At 43.1% G+C, this 23,625-nt stretch overlaps 1 protein-coding gene across 2 annotated transcripts in view; it reads right to left on the bottom strand.

Annotated features, from left to right (window-relative positions):
* Positions 1 to 23,625, bottom strand: part of ADAMTSL1 (ADAMTS like 1) — a 274,580-nt gene that overhangs the window by 169,047 nt on the left and 81,908 nt on the right. For both annotated transcript variants that reach the window (XM_026652366.2, XM_026652367.2), the window contains exons 5-7: positions 12,826 to 12,952; positions 5,743 to 5,817; positions 3,322 to 3,479 (exon numbers count right to left, since the gene is read on the bottom strand). In XM_026652366.2, coding sequence (XP_026508151.1) covers positions 3,322 to 3,479; positions 5,743 to 5,817; positions 12,826 to 12,952 — 360 coding nt within the window. The remainder of the gene's footprint in view (positions 1 to 3,321; positions 3,480 to 5,742; positions 5,818 to 12,825; positions 12,953 to 23,625) is intronic.

Genomic DNA, 23,625 nt, shown 5'->3' with positions numbered 1-23,625 from the left:
TGGCACGGGCCAGCCATGGGTGTCTTAACTCCAGTGTAGACATACCCCCATTCTACTTAGCTCTTTCCTCCTCTCCAAGAGCCCTATTTCTCCCAGCAACCAAAGCTGTAGCAACCACTGGCGCACCACACTGCCCGGCCACCAACTGATTCTGATGGAGGATGAAAAGGCTTAAGTGGGAATTAAGTGGAGCATAGGCCCAGTGCTGGGCACTGCATAGGGGTGAGGAGTTTCACACATTATGGACACTAAAAACAACAACATGGAACTGTCAGGACAGCTCCTGGCTTTTCCTCCTACATTTCTAGAGACCAGGATTCTTTAAAAACAGAACTGGAGTTTGCATTCAATTCTCCTGACTATTCATACATTCTATTACCAAAATGTGGAAGCAGATGATGGGTGGCTGGACAGCACCGTCTATGGACTCCAATTTATCACTCACTATTACTAAGTAAAAGAAACCAAAACAATTATTTCTGTACAACTCCTGTAGGATTTGCATGCAGTTGCTTCCTGCAATTCAGAGCAATCAGTACTTAACAGTAAATAAGCCCAAATGTCAGCCCTCCTTTGGTTTCTCACTTCTGGTTAGCAACTTTTCAGCCAGTAGGAATGTAATGTTTGCATACCTGGGATTATAACAAGTTTGCTAACTTGACTTTTCTAAATGAAAACATTTTCAGCCAATCTAATAAAGATTCTAGGAGTGTTTCAAGAGACAAGCCCCTGAACTAGAGCCCTTTTTATTACCTTTTCACTTAGCTCTGTTTGCACAAGAATTGCTTTTCCAGGAAAGTAAATCAGGGCACTCAAGTGAGGACACCCCTTTGTGAGTAAAGCTGGCTGCCACCATTCTAGGGCCTTTAATTGGCTTTTCAGAGATACATTAACTCTGCACATTGCAGGCAAAACACTCAGCGCTCTCGTGGACAGGAAAGGTTGCGGGCACGCCTGGTTTAGTGTGGAGATGCCTGCATTTGTATATTCTGCCTTCTGCAAAGTTAGTCTTAGGGTAAGCCCAACAAAGAGAAAATCTAGCACCTAAAAATTAAAAAAAAAAAGGGGGACTAATTAAATAGCAAAGAATAATGGGGCAGGGTTTGTTGTGTTTGAGGATAGCCGTTGGCTAAATACACGTTCCTCTAGTCTGCTCTTACTTTTACTGTGAGTAAAAACTGAAATTGTCTACATATTTAAATAATGAAGTGTGAGAAGGATTTTATTCCTGCTTTAAGGGCCTGATCTAAAGCCAATGAAATCCTTGGAAAGATTCGCACTGACTTCAAAGGGCTTTGGTTCAGTCCTATATGCAAATTTCTATGCAACCTTAATGAGAAATATGCTAAAGTGCCTCCATAATTTTCTTGTGTGAAAAAAGAGGACAGAACCTGTCTTTGCTTTTTGTGTATTGTGCAGCACCAAGTACTTTATCAGCATTTATCAAATATCTCCTTATCTTGTTCATTTCTTATTCTGCACTCAACAATTCCCTTTTTCATACTGCAACACAGGAACATTGTTAGTCAAATTTGGCCAAAAATTTACCAGCAGGTTGTGTGAAGATAAGTCTTTACATAACTTAAGACCAATAGAAATGTTTCCCTGCATTTATTTATTTTTAATTCCAAATGAATGCGTTATAAATAGAAAACAAAGCCATAACTTTACAGAGCCCATACATAGTGGCCTGGTGCTAGGGAAACCCTGAAAGCGTTATGGACTAGAGACACAAGATACCTTCCATTGAAATCAATGGCAAAATTTCTATTAAGGTCAATGGCAAGCAGGAGCAGACTATAGAAGCTAAGCATTTGCAAATAATACCACTTAGCTCTTATATGGCATTTTTCATGCATGGGTCTTAAAGTGCTTTATAAAAGGAAGGGAAGATTTATTATCTCCATTCTACAGATGAGGAAATGGAGGCATGGAGAGGTGAAGGGACTTGCCCAAAGTCACACAACAGAGCAGTGACAGAGTCTGGAACACAATCCAGCTCTTCTGATGCTCAGTTCAGTGCCCTGGACCATGTTGCTTCCAGCTATTATATTTCAATCATCCAAGCTGTATGAAATTCCCAACCACCAGTAAATAATGAAAAGTAAATTAAATCTAAGATTATTTTGGCTTTTATAAGTGAGGGTGTAATTTGTAAAACAGGAAAGGATTTTTTTAAATATATAAAACATTTTTAATTGAAAAAAGTCTTTTGAGTTGGGATATATACAATCAGTGCTGTGGGGTGACATTTAGGGGGTTGAACTGCTCTCTTTAAACTATTCCCGCCTTTGACCAGAAAGGTACAACTTCAGCTTGTTTTCCTTTGGCTCTTTGTTCACCAGACACTTTTGGTTGCGGGGTCTGGACTGGATTAGGGGCCGCTACCATGCTGAGAGAGACAGAGGACAGTGCTCTAGTGCAGTGCTCCAATCCAATCCAATCACCTATCACATTTTCCAATACAGCATTCATACTTCCAGCTGCCACAAGGTCATCAGCATTAGCTTAAATCAAACATCCTCTGGCTCTAGGTCCCATGATGAAAAATTTATGGAGTCCTGGACATGGTACAAGTTTTACAGCTTTATGGATGAAATTCTTCAGGTCTCTCTGACCTACTGAAAAAAGGTTTTATTTTATTGTAATCCCCAAATGTTCAGTTTTGTGTGTGCGTTTTTCCTACAGAATGTGTGCATTGCTTCCAGCAATGTGTTTTGTATTACCTGGAAGAACAGAAAAGCACTAATGGGAGGAAACAACTCGATTCTTATTGCCAGTGCAACACAAAACAGAACTTCCAAACAATACAATGGCTTCTCGACCAAAGCCATCCTGCTTACCTTGGGGTCTTGGAGCCTAGTTCTCTACTCTATTTTACACTTTCAGTGGGGCTAAACTGGTATAAAAAACAGCATAATGGAGTGAAAACTCGGGCCCTCAGTCTTTTTTTTTTTTCCATGTCACAAGCTAAGTAAGCTGCTTGACTTTCCAGTTTATACCTATCCCAGACAGCATCCATGGAAAGTAATCTGCCTTCTCTTGCCATTAGTCCATCTTTTGTGTGTAAGACACACATGGAATGTGTGTTCCTCTTCATAAACTCAGTCTCCTTCCCAAAGAACTTCCAGTGAAACTTTTATAATCTATTTATCAAGAAATTCAGAGAGGGTGCAGGAAATAGCCTTCTCTAAGCCCTAGATATAAACGTTTCCTGGCAAAGGATGCTGTCTAGGAAAGATCCCTGTGGTCTTTCTGCTGCACCAACCTGGTTTCACTTTGGGCTTTTGTTTTTACAAAGCCATGTTTGGGCCACCTCACCTTGACTGTGAAGTCTGCACTGAGAGGCCCAGATATTCTCAGTATCTCCTTGTCCGGAAACTTCTGGAAGTCGACGCTAGAATTGTCCACCAGGAAGGAGCCTGTGGAGCTGAGGCTGTTTTCGCCCTTCACACCTTGTAGAGTCTTGGTTTCCAAATCTGACAACCACAAAAAAGATTATCCAGAGCAGGAAAGCACGTGACAGTGACAAAATAATAATACCATGGGGATGGAGTGTAATAAATAGTAAAGGAAAACCAGGCCCAAATTAACCAACGTGCACTCAGTGCCTCTCGGGGGGGCGAGGGGGCAACCACCAGTTTTGTGTGGCTGGCATTGGAACTGAGCAAAACTGATTGGCGTTGCGGCCTTGTACAAAGGGTCACAGAGCCACTCAGGTTTGGCCTGGATGCCCCTCCATCATGACGGGGAAGGGGGTTGGGGGGAAGAGTGGGATTGGTCAGGACAAATTTGAGTGAGTGGCATTGTGCCAAGTGATCCAAATCCAAATCTCAACCTAGTGACTTCATCTGTGCCCCACTATCCCAAATCTTCGCTGAGGCAACATCTCATTCCAAAATAAAAAAAGATCTTGGATTGACCTTTTCTCTCTTCTAAAAATTTCCTCTCTTGGCTGCCATACAGCTTAATTCTATTGCAAACGTTTGCTAGGTTGGGAAAGAGCATGTACGCTGGGAGAGAAGGCAGGAGCAAGGGAAGAGAGAAAGTAATTTACAGGGAAAGGAATAACAACTACACTAGAGCAGGCCAGGAATACCCGACGGTCCACTTAAAAATTATGCATTTCAGAGGATTTGAACTTTTAAGAAAATGTTATGTATTTTTTGTTCTAGTTTATAACCTGTAATTTGCTGGTCATTATTCACAGCTCTAAATCTAAACAGCTATAAAAAGATTATTAAGTAACTACTGCTGTCTCAACACAAATAGCAGATCATATACTGGGCTTTCCAAACACCCTTTCCATTGTACCAGGATGCAAGCACTTTGGCATGATTGCCTGTGCATTTCAGCTCTGTGCTATTACTGGTGCTCTGTTAACGTTGACATATGGCTTGCTGTCTCTTAGGCAAGGTCTACACTACCGCGGTAGTTCGACGGCTGGCAATCGAACTTCCGGGTTGGATTTATCGCGTCTGGTCTGGACGCGATAAGTCGAACCAGGAAGTGCTCGCCGTCGACTGCGGTACTCCAGCTCAGCGAGAGGAGTACCACGGAGTCGACGGGGAGCCTGCCTGCCGCGTGTGGACCGCGTCTGAACTGCGGTAAATTCGAACTAAGGTATGTCGACTTCAGCTACGTTATTCACGTAGCTGAAGTTGCGTACCTTAGATCGAATTGGGGTGTTAGTGTAGACCAGGCCTTACTGGGGTCTACGCTGTCAGAAAGTTGTATCCAAACTTAAGGGGAAAAAACCACTACAGTATTTTGTAATTGCCCCAAATGCTACATCTTACCAGTTACACCACTTTGAGTGTTTGGGGCTATTGTTAGAGAATACTGCAGCATTTTCTTCTATAAAAGCATGGGCAGCATACTCAGCTCACTTCCGTTTTGATCTATCTTCAGTGCCACTGCTGAAAAGGAGGCAGCAGGTGGCTGGCTACTGCATGGGTATGAAAGAGAGGGGAAGAGTACAAAGAGCTTTACTGCCCTGCCTTGTGTCCTTGCCCACAGACCAGTCAATGCTGTGTTCTCCTGAGTGCAGAGAATGTTCTCTGCTTGCACGCTCTGGGGTACATGGCACTCCAAAAGGTACAGGGAGGAAGCAGGGCCATCGTCCCCTCTCCCGCTCCCTCCACACCAGCTGCAGATGTTGCAACCATGAAAGGGTTAGTCTAATAGTCAGTGGGCTCATCCCCGCTGGGCAAGGTGACTCCTTAACTGCACAATTTGGCTCTACACGTGTATCTTTTCTATTCTTCTCACCGTAGATGAATGGGGGGGGGGGGGTATGTGGGATAAAAAGAGCAAGAGATTTGCATACGAACAGAAGCATGTGCTAAACTCATGAGCAGTTTGATGACAGAGCTCAGCAGCAGGGAAGCTTGTCCTCTAACCTCCTCAGTATCTCTGCAGTCAGTAGGATTTTTTTTTTTTTTTTTTTTAAACAGAAGTGCTTGTCATCGAACGAGTCAGCCAAAAGATGAACACATAGAAATGGTTGAAAAATTGTGGCGGGACAGCAAGATTCTGAGCCTCTGGCCACATTCTACTTTCAGATGCATGTGCAAGTCCACTGATTTACTGGGATTGTCCAGAGCACCTGAAGGCAGGATTCTGTCCCGTGCTGAAATCAGTGATTTGAGAGAAAGAAACCAGACATTCCTGTTGTAAATAAAACACCAGAGGATGCCAAGGCTCTTATAAAGCAACACCACGCTGGCTTTTTCTACTTACGTAAGTGATCAGGTCCTTTCAACACTAGACGAACATGCCTACTTCCATAGGGAACAGCGACAACAGTATCTTCCGCTGCAGAGAAATGCAAAAATGCATGGAGTCAGTAAGCAAAGGAAGCCTTCCTGTCTCCAACCAAGCATTGAAAGAGCTGTTCACAGGAAAATTAAAAGCCAAGCTTTTGGTACCATAACCCTTCCACACACCCCCCCCCCCCCCCCCCCCCCCCCCCCAAAGTCCTGACAAAAGGCAAAGGTCAGCAGTCATCTTAAAGGGATGTTCACATTCTGACCTACTGATTTTATTTATACTCCACTATTACCCAAGTGTCTAAAGAGGGACTGTCAGTTTTTTATTTCACCTGGCCTCCAATTAAAACAAAGCATATCTTACTCTTCCAAATTATTTTGGCATGTATATTTGTGCTGAATTAGGGAAGTATAAAAATATTCAAATGTTCAAAGGGAAAAGTTAAAACACTGAACTCTAGAACTCCCTGTTCGTTCACATGCCACATGATCCTCTCCCAGCTGAACCCCCAAGACCCTTTCCCTTCCACATGCCTTAGCATGCCATGTGATCTCCCAGCTAAACTCTGCAACTCCTGTCTCACAGCACACCCTACTAAGGCATGCCCCTGTTGTGGTGGTATAATTGTGTTTTCCTTTCCATACCATCCCCAAAAAGCCATGGTAGTACACGGGCCCATTAGACCTGCAGCATAAACAGGCTCTTGGGGCCTGATTCTGCACCACTGAAGTCATTGGGAGCTTTGCCACAGACTTCAATGGAAGCCAGTTTGCGCCCTTAATGAGTCCAAGGCAGGAGTCACTAACCTGCTCTCTCCTGCAGTTTACATGCTACTGTTAGACCAATGATGCTAAAGAACCAACTATCTCAATAGCATCTTGGTGCTCTGTGGGGGTATAGGAGGAGAGAGTGTTGTGGCTCCAGAGAGCAGATTCCTCACCTTCCTTCTAATCAGCTGCTAAGCCGGGCAGACAGGAGAGTGCTCAGCTACACTCAGTAGCAGCCTCAGGCTGTTCCCTCCTCCTCTCTCTGCTTCCTGTCTCCCTCCCTCCTCTCGAACTCAATGCTGACAATTGGGGGCAGGAATCAAAACAGTGTTGTCCCCCTCAAAGCTGAAATTTGCACGGGAATGCAACCCCCATAAAATTATTCCCAGGTTGAATCATGTGACTCCCTTCGACTAGGAGCTGTGAGGCCCTGCTTTGAAAGCAGCAGGGTGCTATTTTGGCACGTGAAAGCAACACAGCCAGTAAGAGGCTAGCTTTCATCTGAAGATCTGAACTGTCACTGGGACTTTCTGAACAGTGGGTCAGACATGGGCAAGGAAAATAAAAAGTTTTACAGTACTCAGGCCCAACCCTGGATCCTAGAATGATGAGCATTTCTATTAAAAACAACCGATTGTGAAATAGTTAACAAGGTCAACATTTTAATTGTCATTATTGTGGTTCAGAATCAACACCCTGTTGTGATGACTAGGGCAGTTCAAACATCTCTTAGAACTATTCTTTCTGTCTGCAGGCTCAGGAAGATGACATGTGCTCTGTTCTCTCTTCTGTTTTATTCATAATAACAACAGCCAAAAAGTTATCCACTGTATGACACTGCCTCACAATGATTTTCCATAAAGGAAAGCTTTGGGTTCTTCGTGGATATATTTAAAATGTTGCAGACAGTGGGGAAAAGGTTGGTGGAGCCTTTAAAACTACATCTATGAACATTTTTAGTACAAATGTATGTTCATAAAAGTTAATGGACTGAGAGTGCTGAAAATAGAAAGTCTCTGTTTACCCAGAGGTCATGGAAAGTGCAAGCAAAGACAAACTCTCCATTTTAGCCCTCAGTGTGCTCAACTCTGCCTTAAAAGGGCTCCCCCCTCCATGATTCCCCACCCTTACTCTTTTGCAAAAAGTGATTCAGTGTCCACACTACTGTATGACCCTCTGATGACCAGATATTAGCACCTCTGTCAAATTCAGTGTATAGTTATGGAGTCTGTTTATAAGCCAAGTTAAAGTCTTGTAACTCAGTTCACCGAGTCATGTCACCGTCTAGACTTGTAGGTGTAAGACCAGTTCAGTATTTACAATATTTTCTATCTAGCTGCCTGATCAATAGGCCATAAATCTCATCTGGTCCAGACACTACAAAACTGTTCCCTTTTTTGGCCCGGTGCAGCTTTCAAAGCATGAGTGAAACCCTGAATAGAAGATACAGCTTTCATTTATGATTGGCTGGAATATCACTAAAGAAAGCTTTCTTCCTAGGGAAAATATTTGGGAGCCATTAAGTCCATAATCAACTTAGGACTGTCAGTGCTGGGAAAAAGTTCAGCAAGCTTCCCTGCTGATGTCCTAAAGGATCTTTTATCAGCTGATGCCAGTTTGTTTTTGTGGAACAGTGGCCAAATAAGAGCTGACAGTATGTGTATGTGCATGGCAAGGAGAGGTGGAGTAGGAGGAGTGGGAAGCCGGAGGAGGAAAAGATAGGGATTCTTTTATACAGTAATGATAGTAAGTTCACTCAATAAACATTTGATTATCCAAACCCTGGTTAACCAGAACACTTTCTTATCCAAGGTTTGGCTATGTCCCTAGGGGTTTGCTGAAACTATTGTCCAAAAGATCTCCCAAATACTCTAAGACCAGATCCTAGAAGCAGCACAAGTCTGAGCTGGGGTCCAACAGTACTGGACTGATCTCTTCTGCAGCACAATTGTGCAGAACCCTTAGGCTCTGCAGAGCTAAAGCTCCAGTCTCGGGGAGCTCCTACACTTTGCAGAATAGAAGTTGCAAAGCCAGCTAGACTTGGTGAAGCCGGCTAGTGTCTATAATTGGGAGAGCAGCCTAGAGGATTTGAAGACTGTGTTCAGGGTTTCCTGACGCTAATTAGAGAAAATTATCCCAGCAGATTTTGAAAACTATTACCCTAACCCAAAATAATCCAAGGCTTCAGGTGTCCTCTGAGACCTTTAGAAAATTGAAGTTAAAACAGTCAACTGTGTTCTGTAATGTATCCTGCAAGTGTGTGTGTCTGGTATCATTCATGATAGCAAACACAAATTTCTTTCATTTTTACACATAGGTTCTTGTTCAATTATTTGACCAGCTATAGATTCTTACCTGTTTCACTGTGTATTAACAGATTTCCCTGTTACCCTTGTGACAATAATGTTTAAGGAACCCAGTAACATAAGTATCTTTTCTTGCATGAGGTTCATGACTATGACATATAGTTTCCCTGCTTATCCAGTTTTCTGAGTGGGTTTCAGAAAACAGAATATAGTGTCACGTTTCCAAAAATGTTAATATTCCCTTTACAAATGATATATTTAAAAAAATCACTAGACCTCCCCATCTGTATTAGAAATCTTATTGTTCAGTAGCTCACACTGACAGGGTTCCCTTTGTTTTATGAGTTTTGTGCTGAAGAAAATAGAGAAAATTGTCCCAGCAGATTTTGAAAACTGATTAGTGTCAGGATACCTTGAACACAGTCTTCAAATTAAAGACCTACTAATGTGCCATGGAACAATTGGAAAATCTTATTGTTTAAAGACCACTCAGCTTATATCGCATAACTTCTTTGCATTCTCTCTCTCTCCATTTTATTACTAGGGATATAATTCACCTGCTCTTGTTGCTTATTCTCCATGTGAAATCATAGCACGCTCTTTGTGAACTAGCATCTCTCCAGGGGATTCCTTATTATCATAGCACATCCTGGAAAGTCTCAGCTTATGTAAAGCAGCAGCAAGACAGTAGGGCCATTTCTTGGGGCTTATGAGGAGGAGAAGGGAAGTGGACACATTCCTCCCTCATCCCCAAGAAGAGACATGGTGGGAGTGGGAGAACACCTGGTGACTGAACCCTCAGACAAACAATATGGAGAGAAGAGGGTCAACTGGCTGCCCTATGAAGCTGAATGGAGAGAGGGTGGGGAAGAACATGAGGCCTCTGGCTCCTTCCTCAGAAGATACATAAAGGTATTGTGAAGAGGGAGCCCTGGCCTGATGGGTGGAGGGAGACAGAGGAATTGTGGAGGGGATACAAAAGTCCATGATCCGCCCAAGTCTTGATGTTTCAAGAGCATGCATAGAAATCCAAAGTCAGATCAATTCTCCTGGCTTTGGGTTTTGATGCAAAAAGTCTGTGCAGTCCTACCAACGATACTCATGCTTAAGGGCAGGATCAGAAAAATAATTAACCCCCCATTGTCTAGTAGCATTGTATGGGGATGGTGGAGCTGTAACTACATTTGAAGTATGTCAGAAAGACAAGGTATATAAAGTAATATCTTTTATTGGACCAACCTCTGTTGGTGAAAGGTACAAGCATTCCAACTACACCTCTACTCTGATATAACGTGACCCAATATAACATGAATTCGGATATAACGCGGTAAAGCAGTGCTCCGGGGGGGGCGGGGCTGCGCACTCCGGCAGATCAAACCAAGTTCGATATAACATGGTTTCACCTATAACGCGGTAAGATTTTTTGGCTCCTGAGGACAGCGTTATATCGAGGTAGAGGTGTATACAAAATTCTTCTTCAGGACCTGAAGAACGAATGCACTCTTTTGTACCAAAATCTTTTAATTATCTTAATGGACTTAAAAGGGCATCAGCACAGCTGTTTCTCCTGTAGAAAAATGCAGGGGGGAAATCAAGGACACATCTTTTCCTACCCTGCTGCATTTCAATTGCTGATGCCTTTGGCACAGATATACCGTCCCTATAAATACTGAGGAAGTCATTTCTGTAGCAAATGCTAACTGCTTTTAAGCTCTGTGAACGTCTTCCCTTTCTGGCATTATCCTTCCTCCACCTATCTGCATGGTATAAACAGTGTGGAGAACAGAGCTAGATACAAGCACCAAGAGAAAATGAATTCAGTGTGATGAGCACTACAGCACGTTTGGGATGGTTTTGAGAAAATAAACCATTTCCAGCAACTCTTGGCACACTAGAAAAAAGCCGCTGCCCAATTCCTCCAGCACAGCCTGAGAAATGCATGTTTGTAAATGTTCCAACGAACATCAAGGGTAATAAAATCATACACATGCCCAGGGGACACCTACGATGACTTCTAGCCACCTGCTTCACATATGCTCCTACTGATTCTTCCTATCTCACATAACAACATGGTTCAAAAGTCTCTTATTGCTGCCCTCAGAGCTTTTCCTGGGGGACACAGGAAAGAAGCATGAGAAAAGAAACGTGTCCTTCCTGGGTCAAGCAATTCTTTTTAAAGAAAAGGCCTGAGATTAAACTGGCCACTACTCAAAAGTCACCACCCATCCCAGAGAACAGACTAAGCCCTGATCCTGTGAACACTTAAGTACATGCATATATTTTACTCTTGGAATTAGTCCTACTAACTTGAGTGGGGCTATTCAGATGAGGAAAGTTATCCGTGTGCTTAACTGCTTGCAGGATCAAGGTCTAAGGGCCCAATTCTGCCTTCAGACAGGCATGCATGACCTGCACTGGGTGAAATTTTTGGTCAAATAGTAAATTTGTTGAAAAACAGTTTTGGGGCCACTGAAAATATTTGCAAATATTGGTTAAATCAATTATTCCCTCAGTTCTATGCAGGACTCCAGTTGTTCCTCTGGAAGTTACAGGTATATCTGAGAGGGCTCTAACAAAATTTCTTAACCTGGTTTTTCTTGTCAGATGTTTGATGCGTGCTGAATGATATGGAGGGAGGTTACCTTGTACCTCGCCACCATGTACATGTTTCTGCCTGTTGTTTCTTGTCTTATACTTAATTGCAAGCTCTTTGGATCAGGGACTGCATTTTAGTTATGTGTTTGTACAGTGTCAACAGTGCCCCGATGCTTGATGGGGGGCCATTAGGTATTACTACAGTACAAATAAATGATGATAAAAATGAGCTATTCATAAAATACATTTGTAAAGACATTCAGAAGTGATTTCAAGTCTGAGGACTGCGCAATCTGCTCATGAACATTTCAGAGGCGAGATTCCACTCCTTGCTTTGCTATGAATTATTCCCTCAGCTCTGCCATATGCAGTCCTACCTCAACAATGCCAACTCCTTCCACAGATGATTCCTTCCCATCCTCCGTACAACAGAAGGTCTCAGCCATCTCCCTCCCACCTCAACTAGCACATTAAGATGCAGAAGGTCACTGTGCTAATGAGTGGTGTGTGCTGTGCTCCCTGCTCAACAAGTTATTCTCTGACAGAGCAAAGATGATTCTGTAAACAAACACCTCTCATTGTTCCCCACAGAAACCAAATGCAAATATAAACAGCAAAATATCCAACAGGAATCCACAAATGTACATACACACTCTCACAGGAAATTAGTGTTATTTGAAACGTTTAGATCATGTACCATGCAGCATTAAAAAAAAAGAATTATAAAAATATAGATCTGGCTCATGTAACTCCAATGGAACTCACTGAAAGAGTAAAGCACGTGCAGGTATTGTAGGAAAAAGCATGAGCTCCCTTAGGGTTAGACTCAACTTGTAGCATAAAGGGCAGCATAGCTACACCATCCCAAGAGGAGCTCTGGTGTAGAAATGTGCCCCAGAAAGACATGACAATTCCTCCCCTGCTCCCCCGGTACTGGTGGAGTAGCATAAGTTACTTCTTCACCCCTATTCAGGATGCAACACACTCCAGGCTATGTGCCCAACCAGCTAACCTGAGTAGTGAGTGGAGTGGATGAAGCCAACCCTCTTCCCATTCCCTACCCACTATCTTGAAAGTGGGAGTAACGGGCAAGAAGTCCCTGCTTTCCTACTCTCTTCTCTCTGCAGACAGCACCACAATCTGAGCAGTTCTTACTTAGCCAAGAAGGGGTTATTGAGGATGGAGAGGACATGGCCTGACTCTACCTTACTCCCCTGCATGGCTTAATAAGGCCTGGGGACAATCTAGCTCTTAAGAAGCTTGTGTACTTCACTAAGAGGAGGAAAGTTGGCATTTTACCCGCCTACTTGTCCCTCTGACACCTCATCACCACTTTCAGTTCAGAGGGCTTGTTCTACCCTTTGAGGTTAAAGTCAACAGCTTACGTTTATTTGCTGAGAGCTGGGATTTATACTGGCCTCGAACCAGCCGGCAGGTGGACCCATCGCCATTGCAGACCCCACAGTTATCTTCCTTGACAGTGCTTCCCAGCTGGTGATCACAGCCAACGATCTAACAAGAAAGAAAGATGTGCAGTTCAAACTGAGCACCTACTGACTGCTGGATACATCTCTGCAACTAATTACCGCCAAATTTCTCTCACATCATCTCCAGAGGGCCATAAAGTACATTAGCAATGAAAGAATCTGAATGAATCTGGCTGAGAGCTTCAACTGAACTCAGGAGCTAGATACTCAGCAGGTCTGCACTAAATGGCTTTTGCAGTTCAGAGAAAGAAAAAGCATGTTGATTTTTTTAGGGTCCTGTGAATGCTTCTTGGTAACTGTCCTATCAGAGATAACGTTTTTAAAAGGTTTATAAAGAAAAATAAATGATTCTAGTTAGACTGATAGATACATACAGAACAGATAACTAAAAAGCTCTGCTGTGATCCCAGTAGTGTCTTACCTGATACGCAATTGGGAAAGCCATGTGGTTTTAATTACATTTGACAATAATCCCATTCCACACAATCAAAGCCAGCGTTCGGATAATGTTAAGGATTTGATGAAGGAGGGGAAGAATGGTTAAAACAAAGGACTGAGAGCCAGGAGATCTGGATTCTATTCCCAGCTCTGCAAAAGGCTATCTCTCTTTGGGCAAATCATTTTAGTTAAAAATTTTAAACTTGGGTGAACAAACTGGGCTCCTAAATCCAGATGTAAGCTCCTAAACAACCTGTAGTGTCCACTGAAGTAAACAGGATTTAAACTTTAAGCCGGGGGTGAATTTGGCCTTTTATCTGAACTGATCCTGGACCTGAAATTATGGAGTTTCACCCAACATTGTTTTAAAGCCAAGAAAATAAGCAAGTCCATATTACACACATTAAATAAGCATGAAAGGCCTCCTAGCACTCTGGCTTTCAAAGCCAGCCATGGACCAGATTTGTACATAAAATTCTTTTCTACAGTGTTTGTGCTAAGACTTCAAGCCAAATTTAGAATAGATGTAAACAGTAGTGAGTTATGAATAAAGTGTTAACCTTAATGCTAAATCTGCATGCTTTTGTGGGCTTCAGTTAAATTCAAAGTGCCAAATTTTAGAAGGAGATTACAACAGGTGCAGCTGTAAAAATGTATGCTCATCAGCTGGGCTCATAAAAACACACATGTACATGTGCAAATTGGGTTACTGAGCACTAAAATAATGGTGCATGCAAATGGGTTTTTAGACATGAGTCCCTGACTTATACGTGCATATGGTTGTTTGTGTTCTGCTGGGCTTTGCTGAAACAAGGGGTGTTCTCATTATTTTTGTCTGTTCCCCCTTTAAACAGGTTCAACATTTTTCCCAGGAGAACACAATGTTATGACTTAATATTAACTTTTTAGTGGTTTAGTTTCTCTTTTTTTTAAAACTTAAAAATTGTGTAGTAACTGTGATCCAGGGAGTCCCTCAATGCCAACTGGCAGAGGGCACACCGTACCATAACTCACATCAGGCCTGACACACTCATTGCCCCAACACATTCTTGTTATAATCTGTATCTAAAAGGTGTCATATTAGGTATCATATGCAAACTAGTAACATGCTGGTCAAAAATATGTATGGGAGGTGTATAAAGAATTAGAGATGTGTAATGGAAATATGTTCTCAGAAGCTGTTTTGCAAGCAGCGCATACACGCAGCCTGTCCTAAACAAAGGAATGCTGTTTTGCCTGTCTTCCTGCGTATTCACTGTAAATTGATCCAGGTAACATCTGAGAGGACAATAAAAATCAATGAAAGACCTCTGAACAATCACAGGGGATGGAGCCTGCACCCTCAGGAAGCCTTCTGAAACAGAGACAATAGCAAAGGCAGAAAGCCATTTTGGCATCCATGATAGGGGACAAAGGATGAGCAACGTCCTATGAGATAACAAAAAGTGGATCCTCTTAACCTAACAAAAAGAATAGCTGGAATTGACTATAGGTGAGAAATCTGCTTAGATAAAGATTATAAAGTGCTGAAATTAAGTTTTAGTCACTAGAAAGCATGTTTTGTTTGACTTGTAACCATAACTGTGTTTTCTGTTCTACTTATTATAACTTAAATATATGTTCTTTGTTAATGAATAAAACCATATTCTTGGTTTTATTACAAAACCATCTCAGTGCTGTACACTAAACTGAGGGGTGAAGTCCTCAGCTACATGAACAGGCAGGTGCGCTCTGCCTCCTGGGAGACTGTAAACTTAATACCTTCTGTGAGTAACCAGTGAGAGGCACTGGACGCTGCAGGGTAGATGGTTTGGGGGGGATCGGGACCAGAAGCGCTGTTGGTGTCACCCTGCCAGGAGTAACCAGGCTGATGGAAGCTAGGCTGAGGCCATTGGGCTGCAAAGAGGCTACTGGTGTCAGGGCAACGCGCTAAAGCTGCACAGCGCAGATGCACCCCGGGTTACGGGTCAGATGGTGACAGAACCCCTTACTGGTCTGAGTGACCCCCCAGAGTGTCACCGTAATAATCGTGATATTACTCTGTACAGTGAAAGCTCCTGGAATTAACGTTGGTCACATCAACACACTCTGTAGACATTTTAAAACACGATGGGGTCAAATTCAGACTGGATGGAAGCAGACCCAATTTCTTTGACTTCACCCACTTCAACCCTGTTCAATTTGGCATACTAGACTTCTGTGTGAGGCCATAATGACGCTATAGAAGCTAACAAAGGCCACGGGGTAAATGTTAAACATGTTTGATCAGATATACATGTACAAAAACTGCCAAGATCTAAAGACACACTGTTCAGCTTTGTAACAATGTCAGATAAAGGTGAAATAATCAAGTTTATAGTTACTTCTAACCTGACTGGAAACTACTTATTCCATTTGAAGTTCCTGCATATATGTTTATGAATCCTGTGGGTAGAGCCATAATAGACCTAATTTTACATTGTCAATCTTGACCATATGTCTAAGGCCTTGTCTACATACAAACTTGCACAAAAATAACTAAACTGGTTTTAATTGGCACTTTTTGTTATTTCAGTGCAAATTCTGTGTGTGGACAGTTTTATTCTGAAATAAATATACACACACAGGCTTGCACTGAAACAACAAAAAGTGTGAATTACAACAGATCAGTCAGGCTATATATGGGTTTTTTTGCCCCCATATTAGGACACTAGGATATGAAATCAGATTGATACAACTGCATGATTGAAATGCTTTTGCATGGAGCTGGATTACAGCCCACACCTACATACTAGGCAAATAGGCTCCTGTTGAAAATCCTGATGCCAGAGGATCTGCAGGCATTTCCCCTTCCTAGATCCTGGCACCATACAACAATTTAAAGGTATGCTCCACAATGGAATGCAAATCTAAATGTGCCCACGCATACCTCATACTGTAAAGCACATCTGAATTCCTTCGGTGTGAAAGGGCCTGGATATAAAAACAAATTCTGTTCCATCCATCCAATTTCAACATCAACTTTTATCCCCTTAAGCCTTCATAACTTTGCATGTGACTCATCAACAATCATATCACCTCCGGCTGTGATCTTATTATATCTCATTTATAAATTGAGCAATGTTGGACCAGGTCAGTACTTGGATGGAAGACTGCCAAGGAAAACCTCAGGTGCTGAAGGAAGTTGTGTTTGTGATTCAGTATTCTTTTTGAAACAGTATGGAGACATTGCCCCAGCAAGGCACTTTTCTGCTGGAAGTGCTGTATTTTAAATGGGACAAAACAGCATTCTCTAACCGCTTGTGATCACTAAAAATTCTATGGCACTGTATACAAGATCAGAGGTGTTAACCTCACTGTCTTGGCCAAATTCTAGTTTAGATCATTATATTCTGCCTGAGTAAGTTCCTCTGCAGCTTTAACTGGACACAGTATTTTTCTTCAGTTCTTCTCCTAAACTGCTGCCCAGTTTTGTTGTACTCTAAGTTATTTATGTCAATGTATTTAAAATATCCCCATCCAAAACTCTGGGCCCCTGTACAGATTATAATAAAAAAAATCCTTATAACAGATGAACTGGACCAATTGTTCCTTACAAGACAACAACTGGACCAAAATTAAAAATCCTGCCCCCCCCCCCCCCCCAAAAACCGTTCCCTCCAACTCATTCTTCACCCCCTCTCGGCTCCAGGAAAAGCCTGGGAAAACAGATGTGTTTATCTGTTAAATGGCTGCCACGTTCCATTCCCCAGAAGTATCTGTATTTAAGTGAGGTGGCTGGGGGTGGGGGGAGAAATGGGGAGAAATGATTTCTGCACAGTTTGTAATGAGCCTGGTGATTCTTTAGGATGAAAGAAGATGTAGAAAATCCTTTTGTGGAGTTTACAGGAAAGAAACTGTACAAGTTGGGACTGTGCTTGAATATGGTAAGTCAACCTAAAAAACCCCACAGAGTTCCTGAAATACTAAGGAGGCTGAAGCAACTCATTTATGAGTATAGATCTCTCATCTTCCTCCACTAGCAGAGGGATTCTAGTTCTGGTGGAGCTGGGGTAGGGACATGCCAGTTCTGTAACATTATTTTCACCTCCCTAGGACCTCACAAGGTCCTCTGCAAGGATCAAGACCAGAAAGGGGGTGAGAGCGGGGCTATGGATATGACCACAGTCCATGGCATTGTATCCCCAGAAACCTGCACAGAATCAATGAGGAATGCAATGCTCACTCAGTCAGCACTCTTCCTTGTCCATCTCTGTGATGTGAATCAATTCCAGAGAAGAGGTTCTGGGGTAATGCACATCAGTGCATTCACAGGAGCACAACTCCTAGAGAAATCCTTCTGCCATCGAGTCCAGGATCAGTTGGGTTGAAATGGCTATGAAGTATTGCCAAGGCACAGGGCTCCTGGGCAGATTATTCCCAACCATCTGTAGTCAGGACTAACTACTGAAAAGTGTACCGTTGGAGATGATGTATGGCCAGAGTTTGGCCCATGAGGGAGAATGGGGCCATGAGGCACTTGATCTACAACTCCCCTGAGGCACCGCGACTGTGCAGGTGGACAGAGATTAATGTCACCATGACTGGAAACAAAAAACGTTGACATTTCTGAATGATAAAATTGCATGATTTTCATTCCACAAAAAGTTTTGAAATTTCGACTTTTAATCAATGATGAAAACAAATGTCAAAAAATTGGAATTTCCCCTGGATGGAAATTCTGCTTTTTGATTAATTTTAGTCCTGACCTTCATAACTCTCAGGAGAATATGGAATATAGGGAGATGAAATCCCTGCCCATTTCACAAAGGGTGGGGAAAGGAAAACCTGCCTTATCCCACCCAGATAGGGTGATGAAGTATAAACTTTGCAAGTTGGAATTCTTGGAGTTTCTAATCCCTTCAATACACTCTCACAGGGCTGGGACAACCTGTGCACTGCAGTATGCTACAGCATAAAATGTCACAAGTAGCAATCATGACATTCATTTTGGGCCTGATCCCAAACCCATTGAAATCAACAAAGGCCATTATTACGTCAGTGGATTTTGGATCAGTCCCTTATTTATTTTTATAGGCATTTCTATGGTGCTTATGGCTGTAGTACATTTAATAGTATGAGGTGCTTGAATACATCCTGTCAAGCCTTGGAGGCACCCCAGACTTTGTATAATATAAGGAAGATGACAGCTACTTTGCACACCATACAACATTGGGGAAAATCACCAGTTAGATCAACAATAGTGTTTGCTCTCTGCACAACAGATGTTACCAAGTGTGTCATCTTCTGACAGTGCACACCCTTAGCCGAGCTGACTTTTAACTCTCCTTTTGGGCTTAGTAAAGAAATAGCCCAACAAGAAAAAGCCAGAACAATAACAGCTCAGCCTCAGTTGGCTCAGACTATATTGTTCTCTGGATGCAGCACAATGGCTCTGCTCAGAGGTAAAGATTCAATATTGCGTTTTAGGCTGAAGTCCCATACTTCGTGCTGCGTTGGATTCCCTCCCACCACCATACTTGACTGAACTGACAGCAAAATAAGTTGGAAGAGTTGGGATACTCCTGACATTTAGCTACATACATAAAAATATTTTTACAAGACACAACATGAGAAAGGAAGGCCATTGAGCTAACAGAGCAAACTAGGGTGACCAGATGTCCTGATTTTATAGGGACAGTCCTGATATTTGGGGCTTTTTCTTATATAGGCTTCTATTACCCTCCACCCTGTCCTGATTTTTCACACTTGCTGTCTGGTCACGCTAGAGCAAACTGCTTTTGTGCAGTTTAAAGATACCAAATGGAAGGTCTGAGAAGATGACTTGGAGCTGAGTGTGTGTTGCCCTGGTGGACATGAACTCTGGCTCTGCTTAGCAGTCTTTTCCAGGAATAAAACTGCACCAGCAATGACATGTTCTGGTTGAATCCTGCCTGCCTGAAAATGCCCTGGAGTAAGTTTTCGTAATCATTTCTTTTCAGCATTGAGAAATCTTGGGCAGGAAATAATATGATAAAAGTAAGCTTGCAAATCTAGCCAATTATAAATAAATCTGCTTTCCAAAGGCCCTGTCTACACTACAAATACAAACAGCTAAGACCCCGTTAGCAACACTATTGTCCCTAAGCTGGTTACAAATAAGGGGCCAAAGCCTTGATTTATGTAAATTGACATAGCTCAATTGAAGTCAATGGAGCTGTGACCATTTACAAACAGCCGAGGATCTGGCCCATGGGTTCAATTTGGACCTTAACCATGATTTATAATCAGGCTGACACATTATGTGCCCTTGAACTTTAGTCTATTTATGAAATAGGACTAAGGTCCAAGTTACTCTGAAAACTCATACCATGTTTGTTACTGGGTTATGGGACCACTGAATTGTAGCCTTATATTCCTGGTCATTGCTGCATCTGCAGTGCAGCTATGCAGTCCACTTACATTCTGCATTTGCACTTTTTGCATTCGCTCTCAATATTTTAAAAACACAGCCTTAATATAGTAAGTATGAGAGCTGAATTTGGCCTGCAGAGCCTTTGTCTCAGATGATTTATTACTGGTGATGACGTCCAAGGAGGAAAGAACCCTTTTGCGATACAGATTCCAAGGTGAATTTTGCAGAGTTAGCAGTAAGAAAACACACTTTTGATTTGTAAATTGAGTTTCTATAGAGTTTCTACAGTTTCTATAGAATTTGTTGAAAAACAAACATGGAACCCCACAAAATCATTTCTATAATTACCTTTTAAAACTGAATTGCATTTTAATATTGCTACCATACTTCTCTCCATCTTCCACTGTCATTATTATTATTCATTATTTGTATTATAGTTGCACCTAAGAGTCCCAGTCATGGACTCAGGGTCCCATTGTGGTAGGCTCTGAACAAACACACCTGTAACCGGGCACAGACTCACCCAGCGGCGCCTCCTGCTGGTCATCTCGGGGAATTAGCTTCCAGCCTCCGAAGCGCCCCCTGTCGGCCGGTGTCAAACTACCGCTGGCCCCCGTGTCCCTCCCGGACCCCAGGTGACCCTTTCAGTGGGCGCTGCCCCCTGACAGTACCCCCACTGTTTCTCCAGGTCTCCCCACTTAGGGGAACCCCCATCCACTACCCCCACCTTGCCTCAGTCGTAGGCTACTGCCAGTCACCAACTCACCCCCGTGCCCTGGGGCAGACTGCAGTGTCAGCCACTCATCATAGGCAAGGTTGGGTCTGGACCTGCTGCCTCTACCTATTGCTGGGCTGCCCCTTTGCAACCCCAGTACTTGCCTTAGGCCCTCAGCTAGGCCCGCAGCCTGGGGGTTTTCCAGGCTGGAACTCCCCAGCTCCTCTAGCCTTCCCCCAGTCCTGCTCCACTCCCCGTACCCTGCTCAGCACCCTAGCAGCCAGACCCTGCTCTCTCTACAAGCAGAGAGAGACTGTTTGGGCTTCTGGCTCGCAGCCTCTTATAGGGACCAGCTGGGCCTGATTGGGGCGTGGCCCCAGCTGTTACTGCCTTCCCCAATCAGCCCAGGCTTTCCTTCACAGCCTCAGCCCTCTCCCTTTTCAGGCTCAACCATTATTAGTACAGTAACTCCTCACTTAACATTGTAGTTATGTTCCTGAAAAATGCGACTTTAAGTGAAACAATGTTAAGTGAATCCAATTTCCCCATAAGAATTAATGTAAATAGGGGGCGGGGAGTTAGGTTCCAGGGAAATTTCTTTTGCCAGACAAAAGACAATATATATATATAAGTTTTAAACAAACAATTTAATACTGCAATGATGATCGAAGGAGGGATAGCTCAGTGGTTTGAGCATTGGCCTACTAAACCCCGGGTTGTGAGTTCAATCCTTGAGGGGGCCACTTAGGGATCTGGGGCAAAATCAATACTTGGTCCTGCTAGTGAAGGCATGGGGCTGGACTTGATGACCTTTCAAAGTCCCTTCCAGTTCTAGGAGATAGGATATCTCCATTAATTTATTTATTTATTGTGAAGCTTGGTTGAGGTGGTGAAGTCAGAGGGTGGAAGAGGGTGGGATATTTCCCAGGGAATGCCTTACTGCTAAATGATGAACTAGCACTCGGCTGAGCCCTCACGGGTTAACATGTTGTTAATGTAGCCTCACACTCTACAAGGCAGCAAGGATGGAGGGAGTGGAGACAGCATGGCAGAGAGAGACAGAGACACACAGCTTGTGTGAGAGAGAGAAAGCCATGCATTGCCCGTTTAAATACACTGACCCCACTCTAAGTACATTGCCTTTTTAAGTAGATCAGCAACTAGAGACAGCAGCTACTGCCAGCAAGCTCCCTCCGTCCTGAGCATTGTCGTGTCTCCCTCCCACCCCCACACACACTCTGTGGAGATGAGATACAGGAGCGGGGGGGGGCAGAAGCAGAGGGAGGGGGACACCCTGACATTAGCACCCCTCTCCCCCCCCCCCCTGCACAGCAAGCAGGAGGCTCCAGGAGCAGCTCCAAGGCAGAGGGCAGGAGCAGCACAGGGTAGTGGGGGGAGGGACACCTGAACTGGCCGGCAATTGATTGCCTGCTGGATGGCTGCCGCACAGGGAATTTAGGGGGGCTTCCAGTAGACAAAGCAGGTGGCTGCCAAACAACGTTATAAGGGAGCATTGTGCAACTTTAAATGAGCATGGTCTCTAATTGATCAGCAATGTAACAACGAAACAACATTAACCTGGATGACTTTAAGTGAGAAGTTACTGTAGAACATAGCCAACCTACCCATTGGGGCTAGTCCACAGACAAGGACACAAGAGTCTGGGAACAGAAAACCATAGCTTGTTAGCTCTCTGGTTACAAAGAAATCCAGAAGCTGTCACATTCTATAATCGGCACCATTTAAACAGGAAACAGTCCCCAGTGACTTATAAGCAGAGGATGAGAGGAAAAAACTGCTGTGGAAGAAAAAGGGTTCTGTTATGTTTACTAACTCTTTTTCTTTATTTTCCTCGGTCACTTTGTTCACAGTTTTCTTTCTTTGTTTTGCTTCAGTTTGGTTCTGTGGACTCTACTTTGCCAGAACAAAAATAATTTTCTGGCCTTATCCCCTGGACACTCAGTAAAGTCTATGGGTTGAATGTTAGTGGTAGTGTTGACAAGTGAGAATGTAAGTGACTTTTAAAAAAAAATAACAACTCGACTGTAGTAGATTCCTACTGAAATATTTACTGATTCCCTCTGTAGGAATCCTGCAGGTCCCTCCCTTGGATATTTAGCTCATTTAACTTTTCGAGGGGAAAAATATGCCAGGTTTTCCAGAGGAGCAGAAGATCCAAGAATTATCTAGCACAGGACAGTATAAATTAAAACACAATGTTACAAAATGGTCAGGGCACCTCTGCACCAACATCCTCAGAACAATGTGCCTTGAGAAGTTGAAAGTTATATAAAAAGTCTGCCCTCCAGTATCACTCTGGTCTCCCAGACTGTGAAGTATTAGAATAGTGAGAGCATTTAATTTGCCCTTGTTTCACATTACACTGAATGTGATCCTTTGTCAATGGTGGTGACTTCATGGCATACTTGGATATCACCACTGAGCCCTCTTTTCTCTTGGACATACATGCTTTCTGTTTAAACACAGGGCTCTTTTGTTGATAGGAGCCAGTCTTCTGTCCTGATGATAATGTGGATCCTGCTGGAGTACGTCGTTATTGACAGAGACAATGCTAATGCAAGCCTTTCTGATGCTGCAGTCCAACAAGCAACCTGTCCTCTCGAGGAACAATATCCACAGCTCACAGACTTAGAGATCCCAGTTCACTGAGCCATTAATAAAACTCCCTGTGCTGTATAATTAAGCAATATGGTATCACAGCCTATCCTCCATGTTGTAACGGAATAAGTGCGTGAAAAAGGAATGAGATTCTCAACTATTTCAGGGGACTATGGCCTAATCCTGGGAGCTTTGCCATCAACTTCAATGAGAGTACAATCAACCCTATGTCCCCTTCTTTGTAGATTCTTAAAACTGCTGCTCATTATAGATATCTCAGTGCAGGTCACACAGCATTCTGTACATGACTAAGTTCATTAAGAAAAGATACCTTCTGAGGAAAATAATCAGAGCACCTTCTTCCAGCTCAGCAGGGGATGACAGAAACATTCCCGACTCTATCATGACCCTGAGAGAACAGGTCTCACCTGGAGCTATCACTTTTTAAGCATCTCCCAATTCTTTTTTCTGAGGAGAAACTTCCCCAGGAATCCTCAAATATTGCAACGTCTTTCCATACAGAAAAGGACGGTGTGACATGTCTCTCTCTCTC

This window comes from Terrapene carolina, unplaced genomic scaffold (genome assembly GCF_002925995.2).
Source record: "Terrapene carolina triunguis isolate 2854851 unplaced genomic scaffold, T_m_triunguis-2.0 Scaffold113, whole genome shotgun sequence".
Lineage (NCBI taxonomy): Eukaryota > Metazoa > Chordata > Testudines > Emydidae > Terrapene > Terrapene triunguis.
The sequence above is the reverse complement of the archived record's forward strand: the minus strand, read 5'-3'. Positions and strand labels throughout refer to the sequence as shown.